Source organism: Leuciscus leuciscus, assembly GCF_965113295.1.
Source record: "Leuciscus leuciscus genome assembly, chromosome: 2".
Taxonomy (NCBI): Eukaryota; Metazoa; Chordata; class Actinopteri; order Cypriniformes; family Leuciscidae; genus Leuciscus; species Leuciscus leuciscus.
In genome coordinates this window covers 6,365,939-6,393,671 of record NC_138726.1, presented here as the reverse complement: position 1 = coordinate 6,393,671, position 27,733 = coordinate 6,365,939, and the positions used below count along the sequence as shown (strand labels likewise).

The 27,733-nt window shown below is 37.9% G+C and overlaps 3 protein-coding genes and 1 long non-coding RNA gene across 8 annotated transcripts in view; 2 read left to right on the top strand and 2 right to left on the bottom strand.

Moving 5' to 3' along the window:
• Window positions 1-1,443, bottom strand: part of ipo7 (importin 7) — a 32,856-nt gene extending 31,413 nt beyond the window's left edge. Inside the window, exon 1 of the mRNA XM_082162047.1 lies at window positions 1,222-1,443. Within this exon, the coding sequence (XP_082018173.1) occupies window positions 1,222-1,305 (84 nt within the window). The 5' untranslated portion in view covers window positions 1,306-1,443. The remainder of the gene's footprint in view (window positions 1-1,221) is intronic.
• LOC309493024 overlaps window positions 1-27,733 on the bottom strand; it is a 142,712-nt gene that overhangs the window by 81,579 nt on the left and 33,400 nt on the right. The gene's annotated exons all lie outside the window — the stretch shown is intronic.
• tmem41b (transmembrane protein 41B) lies at window positions 10,993-20,114 on the top strand. 2 transcript variants are annotated; one of them, XM_082162077.1, is made up of 8 exons: window positions 10,993-11,070; window positions 11,150-11,255; window positions 13,104-13,221; window positions 13,321-13,449; window positions 14,936-15,029; window positions 15,145-15,249; window positions 15,334-15,472; window positions 17,324-20,114. In XM_082162077.1, the coding sequence occupies exons 2-8, from the start codon at window positions 11,165-11,167 to the stop codon at window positions 17,491-17,493; spliced, it is 846 nt and encodes a 281-aa protein (XP_082018203.1). In that variant the 5' UTR covers window positions 10,993-11,070; window positions 11,150-11,164; the 3' UTR covers window positions 17,494-20,114. The 2 variants fall into 2 exon arrangements, with proteins under 2 accessions (XP_082018203.1, XP_082018202.1); XM_082162076.1 differs by having other exon boundaries at window positions 11,014-11,255.
• Window positions 21,123-27,733, top strand: part of dennd5a (DENN/MADD domain containing 5A) — a 64,519-nt gene continuing 57,908 nt past the window's right edge. For 3 of the 4 annotated variants that reach the window (XM_082162024.1, XM_082162022.1, XM_082162021.1), the window contains exon 1: window positions 21,124-21,431. In XM_082162024.1, coding sequence (XP_082018150.1) covers window positions 21,332-21,431 — 100 coding nt within the window. In that variant the 5' untranslated portion in view covers window positions 21,124-21,331. Of the gene's footprint in view, window positions 21,432-27,733 lie in introns of all 4 variants that reach the window. The other variant, XM_082162023.1, reaches the window with a different exon arrangement.

Here is a 27,733-nt window from a genome sequence, read left to right as displayed (position 1 = left end):
AACATATGGTATTACCATTGATATGTCCCCCAAACCAAGGTTTTGCCATGTAAACACCAATATAATAGTTAAAGTGACAATTACATTACAGGCTATGTAAAAAAAAGCTTCGGGTAGCAACCAGAACTGACAACACCATCTATTATGATTGTCAATATAACTGTCCTAAAAATAAGCTATGATTTAAGGACATGTACCGTGATAAATACCATGTATAAACATATTCTGTATTTGTTAATCAGTAACTCTACAATAAAGTTTCATTCATTAACATTAGTAGTTAAATATATTAGTTTAACATGAACTTATAACTAATGTTTGTACATGTATTATTCTTAGTTAACTCTCCTTTCAACTTTTACTAATGCATTGGTCTAATCATCAGTAAATGCTCTGTGAACTAACATGAAGGATCAATTGTATTTTAACTACTGATCTATTTTTATCTAACAAAGTAATAAAAGCCGTGTGAAATATATTGCTCATGTTAGCTAAAGTTAAGACATTGTTGTACTGTTGCAGATTCATCTACTTATCATGATGTCAGCATCTGACACATCACTGTACCATGGTACCACAGTACTTTTAAAATACTGACGCAGTTTGCTAAAGTAACGGGCCCAAACAGTGCAAGAATAGCGATTTAACACATTAAGAAGAATCATAATCTGTCCGCGTGTCGGTTTAAATATGACCACGGAAAATGTGAGCGTTAAGTTGGTGAAGGGCTTTATGAAGAGCGCGAAATAACAACAAGCCTCTTGCCTCATGTTGACACGTGAGAGACTAGCGCCTAGCATCTCACTCGCTAGCACATTCGCGCACGCCAAAGAAACAGCCTCAACATGCTCACACACTTTAATACATGACCTCAAAACACAAAGACACACACAACCTTATCCATTCCAACCAACTATTCAAAGTCACGTTACATTTAAGCGCCGTATCGTCTGTTTAACACTATCACTTTTCCGCGAGCCATTATCGCGGTGACGTAGTACACGGACACGAGCTGCTAGCGCGTGATACAGAACGCTAAAAATATATGATTTCGACCCTTTAACACATTATCAACTCATATTACATATTACTGAAGGGCTATACGCCAACAAAATTGGTTTCAAAAAATACATTTTGTTCAAATTAAATGACGGCTACAGCATTCCTGCTGCGCAAGGCCCGAGGCGCACCACCATCATCATCATCACTCGATCACTTTACCTCGTTGAGTTGTCTCTCTGCGGCCTCACGCAAATTTGCGTCCATGGTGCCCCGAAGGGCCTCGATCAAAGAGTTGAGATCCATTACAAGGTGGCGGTCTGGCTCGGATTCGGAAGGCTCAGTGATCTATGAAGTCCCGGGCGGGCGCTGCGCACATGGACGCTCAATTCTTCTGCTACCGGCGCGAAAGGAAGAGCAGTCGAGATGGGCCGGATAGATCAGCGCCAATTTCTCCACAGCGAATTTCCGTTCTACAAGTAGGACGCGCAGGGAGTTGTAGTTTTTGTCGTCTGCCTTTCACTAAAAGAGTTCCAGATTACCTAATACAATATAACAAAATATTTACATGGTGACCGTATAACATTTCGGTTATGCATTGTGTTTACTTCTGATCCGTATAAGAAACGTCCTAATTTATTGTACTTTTTAAAAAAAACTTAAAAGAACAGTAACCCTTACGAAAATGTACCATTGTTTTATTATAGTAAAAGTGTAGACACCATGTATTTTTTGGCGGATTGATTGATTAGCATTCGTATAAGCACAGTTTTACTACACCATGGCTAAACTATGGTAACGTTAAGTGTAGCAAAAGTGTAGCAATAACAATGTTTTTTTGTTTGTTTAGTAAAACCATGGTTCATTTTCGTAAGGTTCTGGGAAAAAAAAACTAAAACATGGTTGCATATATGGCATCATCTGTATCAAGTGTTAAATCAAGTGTTAAAATGTCATCATTAGTCTACTCCAGTCTTCAGTGTCACATGATCCTCCAGAAATCATTCTGATATGCTGATTCACTGCTCAGTTATGATCAATTATTATTGATGCTCAAGTATTAATAACGGTTGTTATTATTATGAATGTTGAAAATAGTTTTCGCTGGTTAATATTTTTGTGGAAACCTTATGCAACATTATTAAATGTCTTTACCCTCACTTTTCAATTTAGTGCATCCTTTCTGAATAAAAGTGTTAATTTCTTTTTAAATATTTCTTAACTTTTGAATGGTAGAGTATCACAGTTTCCACAAAAATACTACGTAAAAATAGTTTACAACATTGGTAATAATAATAAATGTTTCTTGAGCTGCAAATCAGCACATTATTATGACTTCTGAATGGTCATGTGACACTGAAGACTGGAATAATGATGCTGAAAATTCAGCTTTGATCACAGGAATAAATAAAACTTGAGAAAGTATTCAAATAGAAAACAGTTATTTTAAATTGTAATAATATTTCACAATAAAACAGTTTTTACTGTATTTTTTATCAAAATGGGTAAGCATAAGATACTTCTTTCAAAAACATAAAAAATCGTAATCATTCCAAAGTTTTGAACGGTACCGTAACTATAATGATATATAACTATATTGATATCCACAACTCACCATAACATTCTGTTTTTCTGTGTGATTGAATGTTGCTGCTTTATCATTGCAGGAAGCATGAATTAAATAAATAATATAAAATATAACAGGCAATTCAGAAGAAGACTGTCAGCCAGACAATGATCCCAAATAATATCAGGTCGACCTATAAAAATATTTTAGTTTGCTAGTCAAACTCCTTACTTGAATTTAGTGGCTATGATGGAACAGGACTTGAAAAGAGCAAATCAAGCATGCCAAGAAACAAGGTTAAAGGGATAGTTCACCCAAAAATGAAAATTAGCCCATGATTTACTCACCCACAAGCCATCCTAGGTGTATATGACATTATTCTTTCAGACGAATACAATCGGAGTTATATAAAAAAAAAATGTCCTGGCTCTTCCAAGCTTTATAATGGCAGTTTCTGTTTTGAAGTCCATAAAAGTGCATCTATCCATCATAAAAGTGCCTCACAAGGCTCTGGGGGTTAATAAAGGCCTTCTGAAGCAAAGCAAAGCATTACGTTCGTGTAAGAAAAATATCCATATTGAAAACTTTATCGACTAAAATAACTAGCTTCTGGCAGACGGCCTACGCAAGTCGACTTGTACACTTGACGATGTATGACGTAGGAAGTAGGAGTAGCGTAAGCTTTGACGACTCTCGCGGTTCAAACAAACGGCCGGGCAACAAACTGAAGCTCCTCCGACATTTCTCTTTAAAAATTATCGTGTTAGACTTTGAATTCGTGACTGGTGTTTTGTTTTGCTCTTTCCTCTGCACTCCCGCGTTCGTCATTACGTTGTGCGCCAGGTCAAGTGTTACTCTTTCACCATAAATCGATGCGTACTGTAAGGCCGTCTGCCGGAAACTAGGCCTAGTTATTTTAGTCGCTAAAGTTTTCAATATGGATATTTTTCTTACACGAACACATCGCTTCGCTTCAGAAGTATTAACCCGCCAGAGCCGTGTGGAGCACTTTTATCATGGATGGATGCGCTTTTATGGACTTCAAAACAGTAACTGCCATTCACTGCCATTATATAAAGCTTGGAAGAGCCAGGACATTTTTTATTATAACTCCGATTGTATTCGTCTGAAAGAAGAATGTCATATACACCTAGGAAGGCTTGAGGGTGAGTAAATCATGGGGTAATTTTCATTTTTGGGTGAACTATCCCTTTAATGCTGCTAAGTGTTGTCCAATCAGATAACAGGTTTGTAGGGGCATTTTCTTTTGGCAATGTCTATTTACTGTCGTCTTCTAAAAAATACTCGTAAGATGGGCACTTACGGAGCCCAAGTTACATGGTTGTGGGAAAAAATTTGGGATGGGAGAAACAATTATTTTCAAATCTTTCGCGTTCTCTCGCAAAACTTGTTGTGAGCTCGGACAAACACTTCCTTTTTAATGTCCCACTGCCTGGCAGTGTTTCAGACAGCTCCGTACGTTAACAATGGAGCGGTTCATAGTGTTTGAACTTGGACTCAAATTTAAAGAAATGCGGTCAGTGCTTAACTCAAGGAGTTCAGTAACGTACGTTAGCAATAGATTCACAGATTCAAACTTCCCGGATCAATAACTCGTGAGCTAAACGTTGTTAAATCACAAATTACACTTATTTCCAATCATAGTAAAGATGAAAACCCAATTTGTTTTTTCAAAACAAGCTCTAATTGATCTCTATGAGCAGGTGGCTGAGAGACAAATCCGAAGGGATAGTATGGAAGGCCATCAGGGCCTAAATGTGTGAAACTGACGCGTAAAGGCGTAATTACGTCTTATTACGTAATTCACATGTTTAGACGCAATTACACATTAACACATAAATTGCGTGTTAACGTCTCAGTCTCACACGTTTTGGCTCTATTGGCCTTCCATAAGCCACCTGCGCTTCCTAACAAAAATAAACCGGTAAAGTTTTTCGTTTGGCCAAAAAATGATAAAGGCTGCCTTCGGAGGACGCATTCCAAGGTAGGAAGGCATCAAGGCACATTCAAATGCAATGTTAGTTTCACTTCCTGAGCCTGAGGCTATTTCTGAGCCTGTTCGAGTCCATTAATCTGTTCCTGAGTCTGAGTCTGAGTCTGTTCCTGAGCCAGTCCTAGTTTGCAGATCTGTTCCTGAGTCAGTTCCTGAGCCTATGGTCTGTTCCTGAGCCAATCCTAGTTTGCAGATCTGTTCCTGAGTCAGTTCCTGAGTCTGAGTCTGTTCCTAAGCCAGTCCTAAAATACCTTGTTTTTTCTTTAGGTCTGTCTATCTGTGATGTTGTTGTTAATGATGCCTGTATTTCAGATCATTTGCCTGTTACTTTTAATGTAAATGTGCAAATTGAGAAGGTGGAGCATCAGCCTTCTTATATACGCTCCCGTACAATCACTCAGTCTACACCTCAGGCGTTTGGTGATATTTTTATTACTCTTTCTGATGTATCATGGCCTGAGTCTGTAGCTATTACGGCAGATCCTGATGAGTTACTTATGGCTTTTAATTCTGTGTGTTCTGGAGTTTTAGACTCTGTTGCTCCATATAAGATCAAGCATAGTAAGGTTAATCATCAGCCGTGGTTAAATGAACAAACTCGGGCTCTTAGACAGCAGTGTAGGCGAGCAGAACGGGCTTGGAAAAAGGATAAACTTATGATCTCGCAACAGATTTTACGTGATTTACGTATTGGTTATCAGAAGGCTGTAAAGGATGCTAAATCAGCATTTTTTTCCAAAATTATATCACAGCATTCAAAATCACCTAAAATTTTGTTTCAATCTATTAATAGGTTTTTAAACTCAAATACTGTCTCTATACTACCATCTACTGAGTGTTGTGAGAAGTTTTTAAATGTCTTTTTAGACAAAGTTAACACAATTAGATCTGGTTTTCATGACTGGAATGGCTTGACAGGAGACATTTTAAAAAATGTCAGCACGTTTGATAAATTTGATTTGGTTTCAATTAAGGATATTAGTCTTATTGTTGGTAAGTTGAAACGCCCAGCTGCTAGTTGGGATGTTTTGCCTTTTGATTTGTTGGCTGCGACATTCGATTACACTGGGCCTTGTATTACTGCTATTGTTAATTGCAGTCTTTATACAGGCACTTTTCCTTTAAGTTTTAAGCAGGCGGTTATTCAGCCCCTTCTTAAAAAGCCTACTCTTGACCCGTTGGATTTTAATAATTATCGGCCCATTTCAAAGCTGCCTTGTATCTCCAAAATTTTGGAAACGGTAGTTTTATCTCAGTTAAGTTCTTTTTTGGCTAGAAATGAGGTGTTAGATGTCTTTCAGTCTGGTTTTCGGGCAGGACACAGTACTGAATCAGCTTTACTGCGAGTCTCAAATGATCTATTACTTATTGCAGACTCGGGCAATACTGGGGCTCTAATCATGTTGGATCTTAGTGCAGCTTTTGATTTAATTGATCACGATATTCTTATTAATCGTTTGGAACACGTTGTAGGGCTGAGAGGGACGGTTTTAAAATGGTTTTCCTCATATTTAAGGGGGCGTTCAATTTCTGTCAGGGTTGGGGATTTTTCCTCCGGGTCAGTTTCTCTGGATTGTGGAGTACCTCAGGGTTCAATTCTGGGACCTATTCTCTTTTCTCTGGTTTTGCTGCCTCTAGGCCAAATTTTCAAGAAATATGGTATATTATATCACCTATATGCCGATGACATTCAGATTTACTTACCGATTGGAGCTGGAGGATCAAGCCCTAATTTATCCCTGGTTGCTTGTTTAAAGGAGTTGACTAGTTGGTTACAGCAAAACTGCTTGCAGTTAAATGCCAGCAAGTCTGAAGTCATGGTGTTTGGGATGAAGAAGGATGACAGTGGTTTAACCGATTTTCTAGGTATATGGGAAACATACGTTCAGCCTAAAATAAGAAATTTAGGTGTAATTTTTGACTCTGCTCTTATGTTTGACCATCAGGTTAAAAGTGTGGTAAAAAATTGTTTTTATCAGTTAAGGACTATTGCGAAAATGAAATCTTTTTTGTCTGTTCCTGATCTGGAAACAGTGATTCACGCATTCATCTCCACACGCTTGGATTACTGTAATGCTCTATATGTAGGAATTAGTCAATCTCTTATTTCAAGATTGCAGCTGGTTCAAAACGCTGCAGCGAGGCTCCTTACTGGTATTAAGAAAAGGGAGCATATTACACCTGTTTTGAAAAGGCTTCATTGGCTCCCTGTGAAATATCGGATACAGTATAAGGTTTTGTTATATGTTTATAAAGCTGTTCACGAGTTGGCCCCGGAATATATCAAGGATTTGGTGCTTATGAACTCTGGTAGATCTCAAAGGTCCTTTAATTGTTTACTGCTCTTTGTTCCAAGAACTCGTCTTAAAACTAAAGGGGATCGAGCTTTTTCAGTCGTTGGCCCTAGACTGTGGAATGCTCTTCCCCCTGATATTAGATCTGCACCGTCAGTTGATGTTTTTAAAATTCATGTGAAAACGTATTTGTATTCTGTTTCTTTTAATTCTTGACTCTGTCATTGCATATTTTGTTTTTTGTATGTTTTTTCTTGCTTTTAGATGTACAGTCCTTTGGTCTACGTTGTAGTAGAAAGGGCTATATAAATAAATGAGACTTGAGACTTGAGACTTGAGTCCTAGTCTGCAGATCTGTTCCTGAGTCAGTTCCTGAGCCAGTCCTAGTTTGCTGATCTGTTCCTGAGTCTGTTCCTGAGCCTGAGTCTGTCAATGAACCTGTTCGAGTCTACAGATCTGTTCCTATTTTTGAGTATGTTCCTTTCAATAAGTCTTTGCACTCTTAACCCTGTCTACGAACCTGATGCCAAGCCTACTCCTGACTCAGGTCAGTTCAGATCTTGTATTTCCCTTTGAATACTGCCTTGTGTCTACATTGGTTAACTCTGCTACTCCAATCACTAATGTGGATGTCAAGTCTGTACGCCTTATCAGGTTTGAGAAGTCTGCCTGGCTCTGGTTCGCTGCTGATCCGCCTTGGGAGTTTCTGCATGGTCCCATCTGCCTGGCTTTCGTGGTCGTCGGCTCCACCCTGGAGAACCTTGGTCCAGCAGGCCCTGCCTTGGCCATTACTGGCTTTAGGAGCTCCCTACATCCAGCTTGCTGGTCTCTGGCTCTCAGGTCTACTTTTGCTCCTATAAGTCTGTAGGAGCCTGTCAGCTGTGGGTGCCATCATGTACCAGCAGATGGCAGCCTCGTCCCTCACTGACTTCATTTCCCAGAACCCTCTGCTCATTATTAGTTTATCTGTTTCTGCTGTGTCTTGTTTCATTTGATCATTACCCCCTGTCTATTTATATGCCCTTTGCCTTGGTTATGAAATCTTGTTTGTTTTTGGTTAACATTCTCCTTAAGCATTGCGAGCAGTTCTTATGTTCCTTTAGTTTATCTCTGCCGGAGTCCTGGATTCCTTGTTCTTGTCTGCACTTTGTGGATTGTATGTGTGTGGTCAGGCTGATTACATGTGCTTGACCCTGGTATGGACAATGACTTTGGATTATACTTGTGATCTAGGGCGTTTTTCCACTGGGTTCGTTTGCTGCGGTCCGAACCCGAGTGCGCTAGTTCCCGGCGCCCCCCGCAGCGTTGGTCTGGTTTCACACTCAATTAGTTGTATCGAACCCAGGTGCGTTTGCAGTGATCTTACGTCATCGCAAACGCAATCAAACAATGATATCGACAGTGATACGCATGCGCGGGATACTATACTTCCTGAACAAGCGCGCACCCGAGTCCGTGTTGCTTGCACATTAACGCGAACCGCACCACGGTTCGGGAGCAACCGAGCTCAGACCACCTCCTCCAGGTAGTCTCGGGTTCGGTACTCTAGTGCGCACCCGGGTCCGATGACAGCGTTCACATTAGCGATTTTTCATGCGAACCGTGCCCCGGTCCGCACTAAACTGCCAGTGTGAAAGCGCCCTTAATTGCGTTTGGAATCTCACTCTCTGTGTTGTCTTACCACAATCACTAAATCATAACATAGATCAAGTAACTACAAAGCCTACTCAAAACCTACATTTCTTAAAGGGGAAGAGAGAGTCAATTTCATTGGTTTTTATTTTGTTTATTATTTCATTTCATCTTTACATTCAATAAAATTTTCCTGGGCCACAGTGGAGGAGGAGGAGGTAGAACTGCTTGATGGTGCAGATGATCGTCCAGTCCGTACCAGAATACAATCTTTAGGACGTCATCTGCCCAGTCCATGAGGTGAGAAATTGAGGAACCTCTCGACATATTTCTCAATCCATTGGCCATCCTGGAAACAGTTTACAAGCCGATCTGAAGGATTCAGCAGGGTACGGACTCGGAGAATGCCCATGTTCCCCTTAATTTAGTCAGTCTATACCAACTCTTAGGGTGTGGTCGAATCATCTGTCACGCTTGGGCTGTGTGAGGCACATTCAGGAAGATGACGGATAACAATTAAACTATTTATTAATTATGAACAAGACACATACCAAACATAGCAAGCAATAAAGACATAGAACCAACAAGGACAAACTGAAACTAGGGAGACTATATACACTGACAAATGAGTAGATTGAGTGACAACAGGTGCACACAGTGAGTGATGATGACTGATGAGGAAGATGACAGGTAACAGCTGAAACTGATTAACAAGAAAACACATGGTGCACAAACACAGAAGGCAAAACCACGTCCAAGACAGGTGTCACAGTGAAACACCTATAACAACTTTCCATTTTAGCTATAGATAAATCCTTTAAAAAATAGACAAATACCTTTGCATCCATGCATCAAGTCTACCTTTGCATTTATTCTCTTCCAGACATTTTGCTTTTCCATCATGACCTCGTCCTTAAAAATATGTATGCCTGACACTTGACTTGATCAGAATATTATGATGTTTTAAGAGGGCATTCATGTATGGTAATAATTTCACATTTGCCAGAGCTTTAAACCCGAATCACAAATACTTTAGGAATCTGGTCAAGACTTTTTAAAAATAATGTTGTATCGTCAGCCAATTGACTAAGCACAATTTCCTGTCCAAACATATTTAATCTTTCGATGTTTGAGTTTTTAATTAGGAAAGCCAACATCTCTAGCCAGAATAAATAAAGAAGGTGAGATGGGGCAGCCTTGTTTAACTCCTCTCTTGATATCAAATCTGCTGGGAAACTGAGCAATTGGTATTTGTGTAGAATAACTGAATAACAAAAATGTTCACCAAACCCATACATTTTTAAACATTTTAAAATAAAAGAATGTTCTCCTAACATATCAAAATCATAAAATAACCCCATCATCCTCTACTATTTATTGATTATACTCCAGCAAGTCCAGAACCAGTCGAATATTATATTGTTATGTATAGATCGGCCTCTAATAAATCCAGTTTGTGTCTCCCCAATAATTTTGGCTGAACCAAGTCTTGCAGGCATGCAGGCAGCTCTTCACTTTCTATCACTTAGTATAAACAAAATGTCATTTTTATTTCTATATGTTCCTACTTTTACACGGTTAATGGTATCCACCTTTTGTCCACAGGGACGAAATTAATTATTGTCACTATAAATAAACATTAAAATACTACATTGTGTCTTTACTCAAGTTTCCCAATTTTACATTTTGCTTTAACATTTGCAACCATGTACTAGTAGGCCTATAATATAAAGATGCTTTTTATTGTAGGCCTATATTTGCTTTAGATACTGAATTTTACCACCACTACCAAAAAAAAAACCTTGTAGGCTACTGTTACTACTTAATGTTTAGGTAGCTACCATGATATTGTCGCAGTAACCCTTTTTGTAAAGGTTATCCATGGCTGAATCCGAAATTTGAATCCGAAAATTTGAAAGCTGAATCATTCACTATCCCCTACCTTAGTCCACTAATACTGTTCACTTGAAGGAGTGAATGAAAAATAGCGAGCGAATTCGTTATTGCGGTGCAATGTGGGATTGAATAAGTGTCCACCACGGTTTCGGATACCACTGCAAATGGACTACCCATAATTTTTCCCTAAAATCAGAGGGAAATGATAGGTGAATAACACTGATGTTGAAGCACCTCACCCTGGTTCTAAGCCTAAACTTGACATAAACTGTAAACTTGTCCCTCAAATCTGATTGGTTGATTGGAAAGTTGTTCCAGGATCAACATCTTTGTTGATCCTGGAACAACTTTCCAATCAACCAATCAGATTTGAGGGACAAGTTTACAGTTTATGTAAACATAAAGCATAAAGTTCATAAAGCAACCAATCAGGAACATGTGGTACTTGGTGAAATCACGTTCACCCCCCTGAAATAATGACACCCCTGTTTGAGGGGCGCTTTCGGATTCAGCCCATGTGTTTACCATGGTATTTACGTGTCACTCCAAGGCGGCTATGTTGAGTGTTGACACTAGATGGCAGTAGCGGCCTAACAATGACGTGGACATCTGAACGGAACAGCACCGAGGAAGAAGACAACTGTCACAGGTCACCGGTGTCCTGAGAAGTAGGAGGAGATTTTAGCTTTTTACATTGACATATGATCTCAGTTAATATCTGAGATCTGCCTTCGTTATTTTCTTTAGCTGAAACAGATCGTCATGGCCAAGAAGAGAGCAAACCGAGAGACAGAGAGCAGTCCTCTGGTCGAGCAGGAACCGAGGCCCTCCATCGAAACACCACTTCCCAAAGGTAATTCGGACTGGATGTCCTGATATCAATCTCACACAGTTATTATGTAAATGTCCCTCGATTATTCGGAGTCGGAATAGTTCATATATGTATATTGAGAAACTGTTGTTGAACACGACCAGAAAGCATGACAGCTGGAACTTGAATATCTAGGACTAACGTTAAAATAAAATTAACTAACTCTTCAAATGTTTTGTCGGTCATTATTTTGTATGATTTTGTGTTATTTCTTCTTTTAAAGTGTGTCTTACATAGGAAGAAATAAGACCATCTACAGCAAACTTTCGTCTGAAATGGACTATAAATGTGACTCTGACCAAATGTATTGTGTAATACACTGATGATGTGTTTGCCTTTGCATTACTCATACTTCTAGTCAGAGGTCATCCCTTAAACTGAACCGTTTTTATTAAATGCCACAAGAACAAGAGTTATTACAAAGTCACATTTTGCCCAACATTAGCTAACTTACTAGAAAAAAAAGTTACATCAATTTCAGTGCTTTTAAAACATTACTTGTTTTTCAGTGCGTTTTTGTTTGTTCCAAAAGGTTTATGTATAATTATGTACAAGTCACTTATAAAATAATATAATCTTTTTTTTGTTTTTTTTTGCAAAAAGCCACTTCTTTTTATTTATATGGAATAAATAAATGGATAATGTATTGTTTATTACATTCCAAAATGCCATTCTGAAAATTAAAAAGCACATCAAATACACACTTTATTTTTTTTCACACACCCCAGTTGTCTGTTAATATTAGGTTTCCCTTCCAAAATTATCTAAATACTTGATAAATCAAATGCAAAATAGTTTATTTCAACAGTCCACAAAATTCACAGGTATATTCAGCTTAAATATTTCCAAAACATGTTTAACTGGATAATAAATCCTATATATTTGTATATTAGTCAAGTCAAGTCAAGTATATTTGTATAGCGCTTTTCACAATACAGATTGTATCAAAGCAGCTTCACAGTATTAAATTAAAATAATACAACAAAGTTTGTTTCTAGAGGAATTTATTGATTGATAAAATTAAATTAAATATCCCCAAAATATCCCCAAAATATCCCCAACTGAGCAAGCCAAAGGCAACAGTGGCAATTATAGGCAATTATATTATAGGATACTTCTTTAATTTTATTATTGATACAATATATATTAAACTGGCTGATACAATTGAACATCACTCATGACCCGTGATGTCACAAGGCGAAATAAAGGTGCAGTGTGTGATTATTATTATTATTATAATCAATTTTTTCGTTTATGAATTGAGTTGTTCTAACTGAACTGAGAATCATATCTTTCAAGCATTTCTGATTTGTAATGACTTGGAGTGAACGGACTATCTTATAATACTTTTATTAGTATTAGTAGAAATATCAACAAATAAAACATGCTGGATTTATGATTTGATAGAATAACAGGTTATTTTAATCAAACATAAAAAAAGAGCTGGATTTAATAAAAAGCACAATATTTAAATGTGAAAAAAACATCTTCAGCCTGATAATAATTTATATTAAATACATTTTATTTATGCTTAATATGTATTATATATGTCAATTACTTGGGGCTTAAGCCTGTAAAACTCCTAGATTTTCCTCAGAAAGTTATTTTTGTAGACCGGTTTGGTTTCGATAATAATCACACTGCTCCTTTAAGATGATGTCACATTATCATACATGCATTTTGGCGTTCTCTAGCTCAGCGCATGCATAGGAGCGCTCTCACGGGCCTGTATCTCCCTGAGGTTCGTGAACAAGTGATGCAAATGTATGCAACACATTGCACGGATGATTTGAGAGGTTATTCATGATGTGTTTTGAATTATTCTCTAAGGAGTCCAGTCACCCGGAGGAGCCTCTGCACGCATGTCAATCCTCCTCCTCGTCTCCATCTTTGCCTGTTCTGCTTGTGTCATGTATCTCGTGTTCAGAAACTTCCCAGAGCTGAGCGAGTGAGTCTGCCTCCCTTTCTGACTGCACTTTTCTCTACTGATGATGGAGTTTTTTTAATGGGTCCTTTATGGTTTGATGCTTTTCTTGATGTCTTGCAGAGACGAGAAAGGAAAAATCAAAATTCCTAAAGACATGGATGATGCCAAGGCATTGGGCACAGTGCTGTCTAAATACAAGGACACATATTACACCCAAGTGCTAGTAGCATACTTTGCTACATATATCTTGTATCCTTTGTGCCATGAGGGATCTTGATTTTTCTCGGGATATAATTGACAAAAGAACAAGCCGAAATTTGGTAGTTCCCCGAAGAATGCCACCTAGCGATGTCCATTTTGAGAATGAATTGTTCATTTATTTCAGATCTTTCAATGAATCGAATGAACCAGTATGAATATTCTGTTGTTGAATATTTAGACTGAATGGTGATTAAAATAGATTACAACTTAGAACAGTTGACTAACCTTTAACAGGACATTTCAAATAACACATTTTTGGTAATACCTCAAAAGAAGGTCCCATTAGTTAACATTAGTTAATGCATTAAAGCTACACTGTGTAATATTTTAAGTAGATTTTTTAGCAAAAAACACGTTATTTCAAAATTATACGTTCTCATTAATGTGTAATCACTTCAACCAACTAATTAAGTATTCTCGTAAGTGTATAATCTGCCATTTAGAATACATACGAGCGAGTCGCTCGAATGGCGGAAGCCATGTTGCGCATCCATCTTGAAAATACATTAGACAAAGAGGGACATACAAGCTTCGCCTTTCGCGTTTTTACACTCAGTGGCACCGTGACGAATGCGAGAGGGAGATTTGCTCGCGTTTGCCGGCAGATTTGAAATAATACGGACACCGTAAGAGTTAAAACGCCCTCGGAATGGGAGGAGCTAGAAAGTAATATTCAGTTGGTAGTCATATACAATTTCACCGCTAGATGGGAGTAAATCCTACACAGTGTAGCTTTAAAGGGATACTCCACTTTTTTTGGAAATAGGCTCATTTTACAACTCCCCCAGAGTTAAACCGTTGAGTTTTACCGTTTTCGAATCCATTCAGCCGATCTCCGGGTCTGGCGGTACCACTTTTAGCATAGCTTAGCATAGATCATTGAATCGGACAGGACCATTAGCATCTCTCTCAAAAAAATGACCAGAAGAGTCAAGTTTTAAATAGGAAAAATATCTAAACTCTTTGGTCATTTTTTTTTTGAGAGATGCTAATGGTCCTGTCCGATTCAATGATCTATGCTAAGCTATGCTAAAAGTGGTACCGCCAGACCCGGAGATCGGCTGAATGGATTCGAAAACGGTAAGACTCAACTGTTTAACTCTGGGGGAGTTGTAAAATGAGCCTATTTCCAAAAAAAAGTGGAGTATCCCTTTAAACCGCTGCTCACTTATTTCGAACTTCTTTTTACCCCCTAAGCGAAGAACAAAATAAGTTTTACGCGAGTATTTAGCGGCCTTTACACTTCCATTGTTAAGTGCATTATTGCACTCGTTTTTTGTTTGTTTTTGCGAACCGAGGAACGAGTCAAACATCTTTTCTAACAGGTTAACTCTAACAAACCCCTTCTGGCAGAATAATTGCTTGGAGCATTTGTTATTCGTGTTTGTTAGATAGTTCAGTATGTATGATTTGGCTCAGCTTGGCTCTGTATTTATTCAGTATTTATTTAAGGCCTTAACTGAGCCTTTCTCAGTCTTCAGACGTTTGCCATCCCAGGCTCCATATTCCTCAGTATACTGTCTGGTTACCTCTACCCTTTTCCACTCGCTCTCTTCCTCGTCTGTCTGGTAAGTTCCTTGTTTGTATGCATATTCCTTTCAAAATGGTCTGTCTGCCAAACTTTGTCTTCTAGTATTAAAAGTGACTTTATGTAAAAATGTTGTTGTGTTTAATGCTTTACAGTGTTCAGGCCTTGGAGCATCTTTTTGCTACATGTTGTCTTATTTAGTCGGGAGGCCGATGGTCTACAAGTACCTCACAGAGAGAGCTCAGAAATGGTCACAACAGGTGACATTTTCATATCATAAGCTTTCCTTTTTGCATGTAAATTGACTGACCGTAACGCTGAGCCGATGTTTACTGTCTTCGCAGGTGGACAAGCATAGAGAACACCTCATCAATTACATCATTTTTTTGAGAATAACTCCTTTCCTTCCAAACTGGTTCATCAACATCACCTCACCGGTCATTAATGTGCCTCTGGGTGTCTTCTTCCTGGGCACCTTCCTCGGTAAGATCAATCTTCGAACAAATCACTTTTACAAAGAACGACTCACAGTCACACAAGTTCGTGTGGTGTTGCTGCATGTAAGACACATGGAATAGCTTGTCAAATGCCACTTTCTCATTTTAAAGATAATTTTATTGGAAATAAAAATTGCAGTCAACATATATACACACACACACCCGTGAGTGTATGTATGTTTGTGTGTGTGTGTGTGTGTGTATGTATGTTTGAATGTGTGTGTGTGTCTCTGTCTGTATATATACAGAGGTGGCCAAAATTATTAGAACGGTAAGATTTTAAAATGTTTTAAAGTAAGTCTCTTCTGCTCATCAAGGCTTCATTTATTTGATTCAAAATACAGCAAAAACACTAATATTGTGAAATATTTTTACAATTTAAAATAACTGTTTTATATCTGAACATATTTGAAAATGCAATTTATTTTATGTGTTGGTAAAGCTGAATTTTCAGTGTCACATGATCCTTCAGAAATCGTTCTAATATGATGATTTGATGCTCAAGAAACATTTATTATTATTATCAATGTTGAAAACAGTTGTGTGTATATTGTTAGGAAATAAATTAAAGAAATTAATCATTTTATTCAGCAAGGATGCATTAAATTGATCAAAAGTGACAGTATAGACATTTATTATGTTGCAAAAGCTTTCCATTTCAGATAAATGCTGTTCTTTTGAATTTATTAGAATCATATTAGAATGATTTCTGAAGGATCATGTGACACTGAAGACTGGAGTAATGATGCTGAAAATTCAGCTTTGATCACAGAAATAAATTAAATTTTAAAATATAATCAAATAGAAAACAGTTATTTTAAATTGTAAAAATATTTCACAATATTAGTGTTTTTGCTGTATTTTGGATCAAATAAATGAAGCCTTGGTGAGCAGAAGAGACTTACTTTAAAACATAAAAAAAATCCCACCTCTGTATATATATAATAATTACTTACTTTCATTATGTTTTGCATTTGGATATATATTTAGACATTATTAAAGGCTACTTTAGATTCTACTCATATTTAAATTAAAGGTATAGTGGAGGATTTTCCCGAATTTTAGAAAAGAACCGCCCTCTCCACTTTTTGATGCGCAACACTCTACCTGCTCCCGAGAGGGAACGCCTATTAAACGTGTGCACGAGAGACGGCTAGCATCGCTAATCATAGCTTACATTAACTTTTACTAGCAGTGAATTGAAATGGATTTCTCCAAATAGCATGCCAAACTGTACCTGTCGAGTAGAAACTTCACGACTGAGGCATCAGTGGGAAGCCCAACCTGTGCTTTTAGCGGACGCCAGCGTGTGAAATATTCTCCCAAAAACACTCTGGTCTTGTTTCTTTCTTCAGAGGCCTTTCTCTTCTTGTCATACAATTCGTAGACACTTTTTCTCTTGCGACCCTCAGACATTTTGAAAAAACCCGGTGAGAACGGCGAGCTTCAATGAATGGCTGAAACCGTAGCTCACCACACATATACACCCGAAAGTGTGCATGCGCAGAAAGCGAAAACTACCTAGGGACGAGCACGTACCACGGCCTTACGTAAAAATATCACCAGAATGATTGACAATTAGGAGGACCAATAGTCTTGATGATCCACCCGGAAAAAGAAAATCCTCCGCTATACCTTTAATTTACTATGCTTATACTATGCAAAGATCACAAGTGTGACTATGTAAAAAATAAAAATATAGCCAATGCCACAAATGTCACATTTTTTTAACATTCCGGTAAAGGAAAACATAAATTCAGTCTAAAATAACTGTGAATAACAGAAATTTTGCACAGTTGACAAATGAATCCTCTAACAGCTGTTGTCTGATCTCCAGGAGTGGCTCCTCCGTCGTTTGTGGCGATAAACGCAGGGACGACGCTGTACAAACTGACCACAGCTGGCGAGGCCGTGTCCTGGAACTCTCTCATCGTCTTGGGGGTTTTAGCTGTCGTCTCGATCCTCCCAGTCTGCTTCCAGAAGAAACTCCAGCAGAAGCTTGAGTAGAGATCTCCAGCCCTGCTCTGATTCAACTCAGGAATGATACTGGTCCTCTAAACTTCTCCTTGCTTTCTTCCTATCCTTAATGCATGTACGACAAACCCTCATTTCTTCATATGACGGGCAGCCAGTGGCTGTCAGGACCGGCCTTCCATTGATTGGACAGGACTTTAATTGGATAAAAATTGCATCATCACTTATTATCTATCATCATTAGTGCTAAGCAATATCTCCCACATCAATGTCTTCAGTCGGCGGATTTCAAAAATTTCTCAATATTTTCTCCAAAACAGTAATGACTAATATGTGATGCACTGGAAGAGACACTTTCGGAGGTTGCTGAGCTAAAATGGAAAGTGCCAACTTCTCCCTTTTTTTTTGGTCTTACAGCTAATTTAATATTCAAGTGTGTTATTACATGCTTCAGAGACTTTTCGAGGGCGAGCTTTGTGGGTTTACAGATTTTATTTCTAATTCTGATCTTTATTTCTTATGCCAGCTTAGACTGCAGTCGGGACCCGATCTCTTAACAGTGACCTGTGAACCGCTGCCGACTGTACATGGTAGTGCTTAGCTCTTGTTATAGACCTAAAATACTCATAAATATGGACGATGCCATATTAGTATTACAGATCGAGACTGTAGATTGCATTTAGATGGTTTTGCCTTAATAAAACAGGTTACTTGAAGTAAAAGAAATGGAACTGAACTATTAAAAGGATAGTTTATCCATTCTCTCATGCCCTCATGCCATCCACAATGGGTATTTTTAATTCAGATTAACACAAACGAAGATTTTTAGGAAAATAATCCATCTCTAGGAGTCCATATAATGCAAGCGATATAATGCTAACTACACCCAGCGATCATGGCAGTAATACACGCGATCTGAGTGTGAAACATTAGTCGTAAGTGTGTTACTTCCCACGCAAACTCACAACGCACTTACGACCATCGTTTCACTTCGTCAAGTGTCACAACGTCCCTCTCTTGAACGCTCAAATGATAGTAGATTAAAAACAATTAGTATTTTTCTTCCACACACCCATAGTTTCACTTCAGAAGACATTGATTCATCCACTGGGGTCGTATGGTTTTTTTTTTTTTTTTTTTTTTTTTTTTGCGTCAACCAAGCGTCACCCATTCACTTGCACTATATGGACTCACAGAAATTGATTATTTTCCTAAAAGAATTTTTTTTTTGTGTTCATCTGAAGAAAGAAAGTCCTGTACATCAGGGATGACACGAGGAGAGAACATATTTTAGCATTTCGAACACAAATTTTCGCGCTTTACATTCGGATGAAATGGTCAAAATGCCAAATGATTGATTTTGAACTTTGTTTAAAAGAAGTAGTTTTTGGTTTGAGGGGAAGTATTACATTCTGAGCCTGGAAATGTAGGAGCTTTGACACTTGTTGTTACAGTTAGTATCCTGGACCTAGTCAAGTCAAGCCACTGTAAAATGGTTTAAATGGAATATTAAAACCATTTAAGAACATACGTGTCTGTTGGATATGGAATATGTCTATTTAATCGAGGCAGCTCAGTGGGGTTTTATGCAGTTAAAGTTGCCTTTCAGTGAAACAAATCAGTCTTACGAAAATGTCATGCGTCTGTCTAATACACAATGCTGTTTGTACTTTCTGGACACCTGAAAATTGTTAAACCTTCAATACGCTATAGTTTCCTGACTGACTTTATGTTGGGATGAGAATAAATGAACATGGTTTGCACTGAAATTTCTCTTAAGTGGAAGGGTGCGATGAGGGACGGTCTTACACCAGATATTATTTCCCTGTTACCTCATTTGATTGATCTCATGCTTTGATCCACATTTAGTTTGTGTCATCACCTCTAAATGTTCCCAGCAGCTCTTGATGTAACGCTGTACCAAACTGAGAGAGCAAATGTGAGTTATGCGGTTGTTTATGCAGAAGTCTCACCAAACTGTATTTGTTATGATGGTTAGTGTGTTGATATTAACCTCTCTCACCTATTTATAATTTCCTTAATTGTTCTCATCCTGATTTCTTCTCTATCATATTTTTACAGAATTGTCTTTATCAATAAATTATGGTTACTTATTACAGTATTACACAAGATTAAATGTGAAACGTACTGTTGTGTCCTGTATTTTTAAAATCTATTCATGTCTGACCATCTTCTAATATATTTATTATATGATGATTAAATACATTAGTAACATTTGCCTCTTCATTTTCACTGAATCACAGTGTATATGTATGCACTCATTTTTATAACTCAATCTTTAAACAAAGACCCATTTATTGTTTGACATGATTATTAAAGTTGTTTTAAAACATTTACATATTACATACAACCTTTTTAAAAAATGGATGTTTTTATACAGTGGCTCACCCTTAAAATGAAGCATCTGCACATATTATATCATTACTAACTGCACTTTTTGAGCAATTTATGATTTGTATTTTTGTTGTACAGTACAGTATATCTAATATTTGATCAGTTATCTCTCAAAAACACATGTTTTTGTGAAATGTTTTGGTTGTCTACCTCCCAGACCGTTTAACTTCCGCTCTATAATGTAAAGTTATGAATGTTGAAATCAGAATAAACTGGCTTAAAAGTCACATTTCAATTTATTTGGCATTCATGTGTACAATATGTTTTTATAACAAATGATTGGTGTCCCCGAAGCTGCAGTCATTAGGTGCAGTTGTGTGCAGACGCAAGTGTGCAGTTTTTTTTAGTTCATTTTAGCTTTACAAAAGTAATAAATAAATAATAAAAGTGTCATACATTCGCGTTTCTGCCAGGACATCAGAAATGTCATTAATTTATTAAGTTGTGATGATAATGTTTTTTCCTTTCAGTTCACTTGGAGGTTTACATTTTTTCTTGTTGTTCTGCAACTATGAAATCCATAAAATAGAGATTTCTCTACCCGCTCGTGTTCGTTTTTGGAATAAAAGTGTAGATATACAGAATGGGAAGATTTCTGGCTTATTCTCCTTTTTTTGTCTAATAAAGTTGTTGAAGTCTATATTAAAAGTATACACTGTTGCAACCTAGTAAATTATAATTTAATAACAGTATTTCCCCCATGTTCTCCTTCTGTCATCAATTAGAAGAAACTGTGAAGAAATATAATCTTTTTTTGTTTTTTGGGACTGCACTTATTGCAAAGTATTTAGTGTCGCCTTTTCAAATTTAGATAAAAAGTATTTATCTTCAAACTTCTGTGTAAGCCTTTTTTTATTTTTTTTATTTTTATTTTTTTTGGAGACTGAAATAAGATCCTTCTCATTTGACATTTATAATTACTTTATTCTACTTTCATCACATTTTACATAGTATGAAGAATTGCCAGTTTTTAAAATGCATGCGATTTCCTAATCCAGCACCAGAGGGCAACATCAAACAACATTTACTGCCATCCTGCTGCGATTTATCATCACGACAAATTGTTTAAATTGCAGGCTACTGCAGTAACTTCATAGTTAGCTCCTGGATGATAGCTGAATATGTGACTTAACGTTATTTTTCTGTCAGAGAAGAAGCGATAAGTAGTTTTGATGCAGCGGCGTTCAGTCTCTTCACGCGCGATGATGCTGAAGCGCATAACGTCATCCCGAGCACAGCAGTGCGCATGCGCAAGAGCGAGCGAGTGCGCGCGCTGAGGATTCGGAGGAGGACGGGGAGAGAACAGCTGTAACCGGAGGCCACAATGCGACTGGCGCTCGGGGCTTCTCCTGTCTTGATCCTCATCCGCAATGTCTACGCAGAATGATCGAGAGAGCTCGTACTATGCGCTCCTCTAAACCCACAAACAGAAGAGCACAACTGGAGCCGTCTCAAAATGAGCACCGGATTCAGCTCGAGCTCCTGCCGCTTCGCGGATTATTTCGTGACCTGCGGTTTGGACACCGAGAGCGGCTTAGAGCCAGACGAGCTGTCCGGTAAGACCAGATCTCTTCACTGCTCTGATTTCGACAGATTTGTGAGGTTTTATTGTGTATTTGCTTTAAGGTGTTAGTTATGTGATGTTAAACCACAATACTAGTGACCACAGCAGCTGAAAATACGTGAAAATGTCTTTTCAGTTGGGTAGACGAGTTGAGATTTGTATTATTTTATTTTATGCGTAGACACTGGACTTTAGGAGTGTTCTAGATAGTTGACCTTATAAAAGAAGAGACCATTGATTCTTAAAGGGAAGCTGTTAAAAATTTACTTAATTTTTTTTATTATTGGTGAAAGCTTATTCAAATTAAGTCGATTAAACTCAATCATCTGTCATTTCATAATAGCTCCTCCATCTATATTCTTGAGTATAAAACATAAACCAAACCAAATCGGAGATTGACATTGTTTACTTCTGTTTTACAAGACAAAGAATGAGGATCAGTGTTATGATATACATTCTATATTCTGCAATATCTTAGTATATTCAAGGTTTTTATTATGTGCTTCAATTCAGGGTTTATTTTTGTTGATTTCATTTTTGCAACAGTTTTTATTTCTTCATTAACAGTTGTTTTTATTTCCAGAATTCATCAAAACAAGGTTGTAGTATAATGTAATCTGTTCAGACTTTTTCAACCTAACATCTGGATCTGATCAATCCCTTCATTTCTAGTATACACACACACACACACACACACACACACACACACACACACACACACACACACACTGACACACACACACACAAACACACACACACAAACATAAACATATATAATTAAAGAAAAAATACTATTCTATTTTGTATTTGTGTTTTTAAGCATTTGTTTCTTTTATTCCAAAACAATAACTAAAGGCAGTAACAATTTAAACAATATATTTTATTTGTGAACCGATGTTCTTTTTAATAGTCAACTTATTTTCATCAGTTATCAAGACACAAAGATCTTTATTTTCACCAAGCTGACTGCTTACTAAAAAACCCAACAGTCATCATGTGTTCTGGCCATTTCAAGTTTTTTTTTTGCCGTGATATAAAGTAGTGATATTTAAATGGATGAGTTGTTTACTTTTTAATCAGTCTTACCATTTAACAGCATCATTTTGTCGCACTAACCAATCATATCCAATCATAACCGATCATATCCAATCATATCACGATGGAGGCATTGCCTCCTCTCGTGTGACTTTCCCCCATTCATTCTCAATTACCCCCCATCAAACCCACGGCACGCGTTAGTGGGTCTGTTAAAAAGTCAATGGTCTCAGGGGAGGCAAGAGAGACGCGGCGTCCCGCTCTAACTTTACCTGTGCGGGTGTTCCTGTTGGAAAGTGTTACTTAAAAAAAAACAAGTGATTTATACACTTTCTAATGTCATGTTTTGTAATATTTGCGTTGTTTTTTTATTTTTGTGATATGGATTATTTTCTCATCCAATGAGGAGGCACTGCCCTCCCTTGCCTCCCGCTCGGAGGAAACGCCCCTGATATATATATATATATTTACGTTTATATATTTATATTATACGTTTTTACAGTGAGTAACTTACAACTTGTTCTCATATAAAAGGCTTCTTCAACCAGCACGTGAAGTCTTGTAGGGCGAGAGTGCAGATTCAGATTTCCTGTGGTTTCGGGCTTCCTCATCTTGCATCGCATTTTTTGCTAGATCTCCACTGATGCAATCAGAACATCAGTTTTCTCTTAAAGTTTCTTGGATCTTTGTGAAAGTGGTATTTCATTAATGCAGATCCCTCTGTATTTTATTCCATAAGTGTGTTGTTGCATGAGGGGGTGTCAGAGGGTGATAGTTGTGCCTCTCTATGAACTGCACGATTGGTGTTTTAAATCATATGTAAAAGGTAAAACACTATTCAGTCACTGAATTTTGTTTGCTAAATTTGGCTAGGCAACGATTAATCGCGATTAATCGCATCCAAAATAAAAGTTTGTGTTTATTTAATATATGTGTGTGTAGTGTGTATAATCATTTTGTATATATAAATACACACATATGCATGTATATATTTAAGAAATATTTGCATGTATATACTGTATATATTTATACATAATTTAGATTATATAAAAATATAAATATGTTATATATTAATTACACATTTTTCTTAAATATATTCATACATGTGTGTGTATTTATATATACAAAGTAAGTATGCACACCACACACACATATATTAAAGGAACACTCCACCGTTTTTTGAAATAGGGCTTTGAAATTAACACTAGACGATTTCCTATGCAGATATTGACTTGGGACTATATTAGGGGGAAGCACAGGTGAAGCACTGCTACTTGGGCGCAGAGATATCACGCCCAAGTAGCAGTGCTTCGCCTGTGCTTCCCCCTAATATAGTCCTTAATATATAAGTCAATATCTGCCTAGGAAATCGCCTAGTGTTAATCTGCATCACTATTTGTACTTGTTGTGAATACGCAGGCCACAAGAAGTAATTAGGTGGGTTTTTAAAAAATGTTATATCACTTTTACTCAGGACATGCTAGCTGGCAACAAAGGATTCCATTCATTGTGCTAAGCTAAGCTAGCGCCGACCCTGTCAAACTAAAACAATGCATGCACTGAGACAAAAATGCATTTGCCCACCTATCTAAATGTAGGAAAGAAAGTGAATAAGCCCTATTTAAAAAAACGGTGGAGTGTTCCTTTAAGTAAACACAAACTTTTATTTTGGATGCGATTAATTGCGATTAATCGGTGCCCACATATTACTAGAGCCTATTAAAGGTGCAGTAAGTAGCGATTTTTGAGAAACGCTGTTGAAAGCAGATCTGATCGAGCACCACAACACACTTATAGACAATCAGCAGTAAAGGGCGTGTCCACTCATTAGGGGGGAGGTGCCTGTGTTGCATAGTGTGTTTGTAAATTTGGGGGCGGAGCAATCATGATAGGGGTGTGTTCGTTTAAAGGGTAACTAAACCCCTGGTCAGAGCCTGACTCCACCCACTGGCAATATTTGAAAAATGCTGGAAAAGTGGGCAGAGCCCTGAAATTTTTCCAACTTCCAATAGGAAAATTCAACTGCAGTAGCCACCGTTCAACCTGAAGAGGGCAGCACTCAGACGTTTTTTCACCAAATATTGTAGAATTAAAACACTTTAAACCCAAATGTAAAAAAAAATTACTTGAATCAATGAACAGCATTAATAAAGCCCCAGTCTTACAGATCATTAACTAAAAAAAATTGTTTTAGGGTTTAGTTACCCTTTAAAATATCAACAGCGTTTCTCAGAAATCGCTTACTGCACCTTTAAATTGGCGGAATTCACAAGAGCAGTGTTCAGTACATATCAAAAAACCAAAAGTTGAAGTTTGCAAGGCCTAGAAATACATGAACATCATCAACAAATGCAGTATATAGGCTACATTCAGACTGCAGACAAAAAATGGCCCAAATCCAATTTTTTTTGTTGCATTTATGCGACTCAATATCTGTTTTCTTTTTGTTTTTTTCATAACAGTGTGAACAGCACAAACCACGTGGAATCTGATCTTTTCAATTCTGATTTGGGCCACTTCCATATGAGGTCCTAAATCAGATACTGGTCTGATGTTTTGCAGTGTGAACAGTCACATGTCAACATTCGTCACAATTCTGCACTGATGGGAGTCACTCCAAAGATTTTACATACTGGTAGTTCTTTGGTCACTTGTTTAAAATGTGTGGAAAAACTATATGAGAAAAACGTTGCTCTCTTTCTCCTCATCTTTGTCTCTGTCCTCATTATTGCCTGTGCACAAAGAACGATAATAAATGAACGCATAAATGCTGACTTCCGCGTTTACTTCCGCATGATAGCATGCTGCGCACCGTCTTTGTTATCGTTCTTTTGCGCAGTTCAGGATCGTAAACTGTTCACACTCAAATCTGATATTGGCTGCATTGAGAAAAAAGAAAAAAAGTGAACAGCCGAACAAACAAATCGGATCTGAGCTATAAATCCCAAATGAGTACTAAGGCTTGCATTGTAAACATAGATATAGTAATAAAGCTGCTCTGGCCCAATAGGACAAATGGCCCGAAACACTCTCACACTGGTCCCAGGCAATCGAACCATCCTTATCCTGATGTGCGTTTTGTTAGAGAGAGCATGATTGTACGGTTATGTGTGCAACTTTGAGTCATGGAGAAGCTTGCAATCATTCATGTCTGTTGAGGGTCGATGCATTGATGGGCAATAATTGATACATTTAGAGATGGTTGTAGTGCAACTGAGCCTGCAGTGAAAGTGACTGGTGTCCATCATGACGTTCCCCCTGGGGAAAAGTGTGATCAGTGGAGGGTGTCCCACGCGAGACCCTCAGGACAAAGAGAGGTCACTGAGATGCTCTGGGGAATACAAAAACACACCAGTTTCTAAAGCAGCATCCAATCGCATTGTTGTTGCAAGGGTTTGCTGATGCGCTGATGTTTTTATGTGTCGAAAAAAAGAAGATTTGGTTGTTTTGAAATGTTTCAACGTGTCACTATTGTAAAAAAAAGTACATGGGTGACACTCGTGAGTCTGGGCTGGCCTAGTTAGGGGAACGAAACTGCTTACATGCTGTTTATAGAGGAAACGAGTCACTTTTTTTTCTTTATCATGCATTTGTAAGTGTGGTCACGGTTGTCTATATATACTCCGCAAAGAAGAAAATAAACTGCCCTTTCCAATAAAGATCTGTAAAGCTTTTGTTTTTTGAGTTTATAGCCTGTATAAAATATTTGACTCCTACCTCTATATTTAACATTGAATATGTTCTCATTGGCTGTGTTTCAGTGTCACATGCTTTTCTTTTCTTTGTTTCATTACATAAAGTTAATTTACTTCACTGCAAACTTATCATGTTGCACCTGATGATGACATGGTGTTCTTTTGTACAAAAATAAAAAAAAATGGCTGGATTGTTTTGTCATGCTACAGTGAGGGCAGAAGGAATGCCTGTTTTTTTTGCCTCTATAGAGCCCCTTTCCCACAGAGACTCCGGAAAATACACGGATAATGTGTCCCGGGATCGTTTGATTTTTGGTTCATTCACACTGCCAGTGATTTTCCGGAATCTGTGAGTGCGTTCACACACATCCCGTAAAGATCCCGCAAAGACACGTGACGTCAGGATGTGATAACTCCTGTCAGATGTCAGTTCTGCCGATAACTCCTCTTCGTCATTTGAACACGAAGACGAGTCCATACTCCCCAGTAGCGCCACTGGGTTTGCAGAGTGGCTCGTTCCCCATATGCTGTAGGATAGGTTGTAGAAAGGTCATCTCTACGACACGGCATTGGTCCTGGCTTTTGTTCACACAGGGCGCGTTCCGGGACTAATGTTACTAGGTCCCCATCCCGGTATCAATCCCGGGAAGTGTTTGCGTTCACACAGAAGGCACTCTAGCAATTCCCCGGGATCAACGCGCTCTGTGAAAGGGGCGCCGGTGTGATTAGCTGATTTGTCAGCAGTATTTCAGTGCATGCATTGTTTGCTGTGGTCGATTGTTTACGAATTTCAAAGTACATTCAGTTGATTTAAATCATAATGCCGTAAGCTGCTTATGCCTTCCGCTTGAGTCTGTTTTCTCAGCTCTTGTTTACATCTGAAGGGCTGTGCTGCGTCACATGACCACAGCTTAAAGGTGTAGGCTAGTTCATCATTTACTCACGTCATTCCTTTTTGTCTGAGGAACACAAAAGAAGATATTTTGAGGTGTGTTGATAACAAAGTAGTTTTAGAAACCACTGATTTCCATTGTATAAACAAACAAAAATCAAAAAAACAAAGTTTTTTGTTCCACACTGAATAAATTGAATTATCCCTGTAATGCGCTGTGTTTTGTTGAACAGTTGTTTTAGCTTGTATTTTTCCATCATTTGTATTTAATGGATTCTGATATAGACTTTTGTGAAAAGTGCTCCACATGGGCCGGTGAGCATCCCGTGACCCTTTCCGATACGCTCTTCCCATTGGCGATGCGATGGGAATGCTCTGCATTGCTGAAGAGTTAGTATATCTCTTGGCAAGGATGCAGAAAATAAGAGCCATTGTCATTCCTTGCATTTCTCTGTTGGGCCAGACGGTCGGGCCTGATTTAGCAGTAATGAAAAACATCCATTAGACCGTTGAAAGTGGGTCACTGTTGCATTCAAGAACATTTAAGAGAACCAATTTTTTTTTGGTGAACGTCTGATATGTTGCCCTCCTTTAAATTAGTGCTTTAATGAGGACAAAGCAGAATAAATATTTATCTTGGGCAGAAAAAAAAATCTCAGTGTGCATCTAATT